Source organism: Amblyomma mixtum, chromosome 3 (assembly GCF_055824585.1).
Source record: "Amblyomma mixtum isolate Tamu chromosome 3, ASM5582458v1, whole genome shotgun sequence".
NCBI classification, from domain to species: domain Eukaryota; kingdom Metazoa; phylum Arthropoda; class Arachnida; order Ixodida; family Ixodidae; genus Amblyomma; species Amblyomma mixtum.
Genome location: NC_143014.1, coordinates 357,850,917 through 357,857,029, shown reverse-complemented (window position 1 = coordinate 357,857,029; position 6,113 = coordinate 357,850,917). Strand labels below are relative to the sequence as shown.

Genomic DNA, 6,113 nt, shown 5'->3' with positions numbered 1-6,113 from the left:
TCTGGGAAATGATCGTATATCTGTAGGAGTGCTATGCGGAGATGTAAAGAATTCATTAAAAGCATTACAAAGACTATTACCACTATAGTCAGTGCCTTTATATGTAATACTGTTTACCAGTTTATCGTCAGAAGAAAAGCCATCCAGCGAGCGAATTTTTCTCCATAGACCATCTGTACAGTTGCGTGAATCAAAGTACTTTTCATAATAAGTGTTTCTTGCTTTGCGAATGTCAGTGTTCATTTTATTTCTGTCACGTTGTAGTGACGGCAGTCCAGCGGTCAGGAAGACACCAACCAGTCTTGGAAACGAAGCTCTTTATTTGGGCTGACTTGCGCCCACAAAGAACTGAATCACTCGGCGGCGGCGTAAGCAACAAACGTGCTCGTCGGTCGTCGAACTACGAATGTCCGCCGCTCGCGGCATCACTCAATTTAAAGCCGACAAGGAAACTTCCAGATAACAGGTCAAGATCATCTACGGTAATCTGGAAAAACCTAGATGCAGCCTTTCATGGCTGCGATCAATCGAGATTAGTCTGGTCGCTTCTCGCGCCACGAACAAAAGTGATAACGACCCTTTCCTGCTGCCTTGAGCGTGAACGAACACACACTGCAATGATACGTGGCATTACCCCGCTTCCAAAGAAGCATCGTCTCGATGCTTTAAAATGAAAATAAACACGGACAATGAAAACTTCCAGTCCTTTAGCGTTCATAATATGGCTTCAGGCGTACGACATGTACGACTTCCGGGCGTGTGCGGCGTCGCTGAGATGCTGTCGTGCCGTCGGGGATGACTTCGTAGTCGAGGTCACCGATGCGACGGAGAACCTTGTACGGGCCAAAGTAGCGTCGCAGCAACTTTTCACTCAATCCACGGCGGCGAACTGGCGTCCATATCTAAACCCGATCACCTGGCTTGTAATGCGTGTCTCGTCGGCGCAGATTGTAGCGTCGGGCGTCGGTGTGCTGCTGGTGTTGAATGCGAAGCCGCGCAAGTCTTCGGGCTTCCTCGGCGCGATGAAGGTAGGCGGCGACGTCGAGGTTGTCTTCGTCAGAAACGTGCGGGAGCATTGCGTCGAGTGTTGTCGTGGGCTTCCTGCCGTATACCAGCTGGAATGGGTAAACCTGGTTGTCTCCTGGACGGCAGTATTGTACGCGAAGATCACGTAGGGCAGAATGGAGTCCCACGTCTTGTGTTCAGCGTCGATGTACATGGAGAGCATGTCTGCGATGGCCTTGTTCAGACGCTCTGTGAGTCCGTTGGTTTGTGGATGATAGGCAGTTGTCCTCCGATGGCTTGTCTGGCTGTAGTTTAAAATGGCTTGCGTCAGCTCCGCTGTAAATGCCGTCCCTCTGTCTGTGATGAGCACTTTGGGGGCGCCGTGTCGCAGGAGAATTTGCTCGACAAAAAATTTTGCGACTTCTGTTGCGGTACCATTAGGCAACGCTTTTGCTTCGGCGTATCGGGTCATGTAGTCGGTGGCCACGATGATCCACTTGTTACCTGATGATGAAGTCGGAAAGGGGCCGAGGAGGTCCATTCCTATTTGCTGAAAGGACTTAGTTGCAGGTGGTATGGGGTTCAGGAGTCCGGCTGGTCTAGTCGGAGGCGTTTTGCGTCGCTGACACTCACGGCACGTTTTCACGTAATGGGAAACGTCGGTAGCTAGCCGCGGCCAATAGTACTTCTCCTGGATGCGGTGCAACGTGCGAGCAATCCCGAGATGCCCTGCAGTCGGTTCATCATGACATGCCTGCATAATTTCTTGCCTAAGATTCTTGGGCACGACAAGAAGATGTACTGTCCTGTTGGGCGCGAAGTTCTTCTTCAGGAGGACATTATTGTGAAGGACGAAGGACGACAGTTGCCGCTTGAACCCTCGGGGAGGCGATGCGGTCTTGCCTTTCAGATAATCAACTAGGCTTTGCAAGTCAGGATCCGAGTGCTGCTGCTCCGCGAAACTGCTGGCGCTTACCGGTCCTAAGAAAGCGTCGTCGTCTTCCTCTTCGGGTGCTGCGTCGACAGGGGCTCGTGACAAGCAGTCTGCATCGTAACGCTTGCGGCCAGATTTATAGACTACAGTTATGTCGAATTCTTGAAGACGCAGGCTCCAACGAGCAAGGCGGCCGGAGGGATCTTTCAAATTGGCCAGCCAGCAGAGAGCATGGTGATCGCTCACAACCTTGAATGGTCATCCGTATAGGTAGGGGCGAAATTTCGACGTGGCCCAAATAATGGCGAGACATTCTTTCTCTGTCGTCGAATAGTTGGCTTCTGCTCTCGACAGTGAACGGCTAGCGTACGCGATAACTTTCTCCTCTCTGCCATTTTTCTGAACGAGGACCGCTCCTAAGCCCACACTGCTTGCATCGGTATGAACTTCGGTTTCGGCGTTTTCATCAAAGTGCCCGAGCACAGGAGGGGACTGCAAGCGGCGCTTCAGCTCGTTGAAAGCTTCCTCTTGCGGTCTTTCCCATTTAAAAGGCACGTCAGCCTTGGTAAGTTTGGTCAAAGGTTCAGCGATGCGCGAAAAGTTCTTGACGAATCGCCGGTAATAAGCGCACAATCCAAGGAATCTGCGTATAGCTTTCTTGTCATTAGGCTGTGGAGACTCTGCGATCGCAGCCGTCTTCTGGGGGTCTGGGCGAACTCCATCCTTGCTTACGACGTGACCAAGGAACAGCAGCTCCTCGTAGGCGAAGTGGCACTTCTCTGGTTTCAGTGTCAGGCCTGAAGACTTGATCGTTTCCAGCACTATCCGAAGCCTTCTGAGGTGGTCTTCAAAGTTTGAGGAGAAGACAACAACATCATCTAAGTAGACGAGGCAAATCTGCCACTTCAAGCCTGCGAGCACCGTATCCATTACTCGTTGGAACGTCGCTGGTGCAGAGCAGAGGCCGAATGGCATAACCTTGGACTCGAAGAGTCCGTCTGGCGTGATGAACGCAGTCTTCTCGCGATCTCTTTCGTCGACTTCAATTTGCCAGTAGCCGCTCTTCAGGTCCATCGATGAGAAGTATTTAGCGTTGCATAGCCGATCCAGTGTGTCGTCGATGTGGGGGAGGGGGTAGATATCCTTCTTCGTAATGCTGTTCAGGCGGCGGTAATCGACGCAGAAGCGAAGGGTGCCGTCTTTCTTTTTCCCTAGGACAACTGGTGCTGCCCAGGGGCTCCTTGATGGCTGGATGACGTCGTCACGTAGCATTTCCTCAACTTGCTTGCGAATAGCTTGGCGTTCTAGCGGCGATACGCGGTAGGGGCTCTGTCGCAGTGGTCGGGCGTGTTCGTCTGTGACAATGCGGTGCTTGGCAAGCCGGGCTCTTCGCACATTCGATGCTGATGAGAAGCAATCGCTGTACTTTTGAAGAAGACTGCGTATTTGTTCTTGTCTGCTCCGTGGTAATGCCGGGTTGATATCAAACGTTGGTTGATGGCCTTGGTTAGATGGTTCTACAGGTTGGTCGGGTAGGGCAAATATGTCTCTGATGTCTGCCAGCTCTTCGAGGAAAGCGATCGTCGTACCTTTGTTTAGATGCCGGTATTCTTCGGTGAAGTTGGTTAGCAGCACCTGGGTTGGCCATTTCGGATTTGGGCGACTCCCCTTGCGACGGCCAGTCCTCGATCCAGGAGTAGCTGGGTGTTCCCCTCGATGACGCCTTCGGCAGTTTCGACGTCTCCAGTACCTATGCAGGCGAAGACACTTGATCGGGGCGGCACGCTCAGTACTTCGTCAAGGACGTTTAAGGCAACGCGATGAGTCGCTGTCGTCGCTGCAGATATGGCTTTGTCCGTGGAAAGCTTGTTCGACTTGGATCGAAGGTCGATGATCGCCCGATGTTCATTCAGGAAGTCTATTCCTAAAATCACGTCTCGCGAGCATTGCTGTAGGATCAGGAAGGTTGTCGCGTAGGTTCTCCCATTTACAGTAACTCTCGCGGTGCAGCGTCCTGACGGCGTAATCAGGTTACCACCTGCGGTGCGGATCAGCGGGCCATCCCAAGTTGTTGTGACCTTCCTGAGTCGGACAGCGAGTGGCCCACTCATGACGGAGTAGTCAGCTCCGGTGTCCACCAAGGCAGTAACCGCGTGATCGTCGATCATAACTTCAAGGTCACTTGTTCGCGTTTTCGCATTGCACGTTGTCTTCGGTGTACGATCTCGGCTTCGTCGAGTCGTGAGGCTGCGGTGGGCGTACTGCGACGTTACTTCACTGGGCAACGGTAAAAGCTTCAAGTCTGGCCGGTCGTCGTCGGTGTTGTCGTCGTAGTTGCGGCATGGTCTTGAGTACTCGTCGATGGAGGATCTTTATCATTGCGCTTAGAAGCAGCCTCATCTCCAGAGGCTGCTTTATTCAGTTTAACCTTCGGGGGCTGGGGGAGCGTCCACGCACGGCGTAACCTCGGCTAGGAGATACGAAGCACGGGACGATGGCGACGGGGAACGTGATAGGCGGCTCGGCGATGAGCATTCTTCCCGACGCAAAAGCTCTTCGAGTTCGGCTGGTCGCTGGCCGGGTCGGGGTCGTGGGGCGTCGTAAGAGAACCCTCGGATGCCCAGTCTTCTGTATGGGCAGTGCCGGAGGACGTGACCGGCTTCGCCGCAGTGGAAGCATAGTGGGCGGCACTGGTCGGGAGTTCTCCACTCGTCGCATTTCCTCGGCTGTGTGCGACGCTCGTAGGACGGGCGGGTTGGGGCGAGAGGGCGGCGGTCCAACGCAGCTGGCTGAGGGCGATAGGGGCTTGGGTCCCGTCGTCGAGGTGCAGGACGGCGCACAGCTGCGGCGTAAGTCATGGCTGGGGGCTGCATAGGCTGCGTGGGTGTCGGCGTCACACCCAAGGCCTGTTGAACCTCGTCCCGGATGACGTCAGTGAGCGGTGAAGGTTGCGGCTGCGTTCCCGTTGGCAGCAATCGTCGGAGCTCCTCTCGCACAACTTGACGTATAACCTCCCGCAGGTCATTGCTGTTAGCGGTGTCCAGGCAGCTTGCTGAGAAAACGCGCTGCTGGCGGTCATACTGGCGGGCTCGGGCATCAAGAGTTTTTTCCATCGTGGATACCTCTTCTACAAATTCCGCGACAGTTTTCGGTGGGTTGCGGACGAGGCCGGCAAAGAGCTGCTCTTTAACTCCTCGCATGAGCAGCTTTACTTTTTATTCTTCTTTCATGCTTGCGTCGGTACGCCGGAAGAGACGCTTCATTTCCTCAGTGTACACAGCAACGGTCTCGTTTGGGTGTTGTATGCGAGACTGTAGCAGCTGCTGGGCTCTCTCCTTTCGCACGACGTTCGTGAAGGTCTTTAGAAGCTGCTCCTTGAAGGTTTCCCAGTTCGTGAGGTTAGCTTCCTCATTCTCAAACCAGACTTTTGCTGGTCCCTCCAAGGCGAAGAACACGTACCTAAGTGGCGTGGCATCGTCCCAGTTGTTGAAGACAGCCAACACGGTCGAACTGTTCCAGCCATTCTTCGGGGTCGGCGCCAGGCGAAGCGTTGAAGGTTGGTGGCACCCGGGGCTGCTGAAGAATGATTGGAGTCATCGTCTGGGGCAAGCTCATGGTGGACGTTGCTGTTGGCTTCCGCTTCCGGGTGGGGTCCGGCAGAATCCCGAACTCTGGTGCGTCCCCTTGCAGGCGTCGGCTTGCGCGGTGGACTGGACTCAGGTCCTGCGGTAGATGACTCAAAGGGCTGGCGTCTCGACTTGTAGGGGGTGTCCGGAACATGGGAGGCTACCCAGCACCTCCACCAGATGTCACGTTGCAGAGACGGCAGTCCAGCGGTCAGGAAGACACCAACCAGTCTTGGAAACGAAGCTCTTTATTTGGGCTGACTTGCGCCCACAAAAGAACTGAATCACTCGGCGGCGGCGTAAGCAACAAACGTGCTCGTCGGTCGTCGAACTACGAATGTCCGCCGCTCGCGGCATCGCTCAATTTAAAGCCGGCAAGGAAACTTCCAGATAACAGGTCAAGATCATCTACGGTAATCTGGAAAAACCTAGATGCAGCCTTTCATGGCTGCGAACAATCGAGATTAGTCTGGTCGCTTCTCGCGCCACGAACAAAAGTGATAACGACCCTTTCCTGCTGCCTTGAGCGTGAACGAACACACACTGCA

At 54.1% G+C, this 6,113-nt stretch overlaps 1 protein-coding gene across 1 annotated transcript in view; it reads left to right on the top strand.

Annotated features, from left to right (window-relative positions):
- Positions 1–494: 494 nt before the first annotated feature.
- Positions 495–6,113, top strand: part of LOC149356446 (G2/mitotic-specific cyclin-B-like) — a 283,637-nt gene continuing 278,018 nt past the window's right edge. The window contains exon 1 of the mRNA XM_089584184.1: positions 495–1,028. Within this exon, the coding sequence (XP_089440310.1) occupies positions 690–1,028 (339 nt within the window). The 5' untranslated portion in view covers positions 495–689. The remainder of the gene's footprint in view (positions 1,029–6,113) is intronic.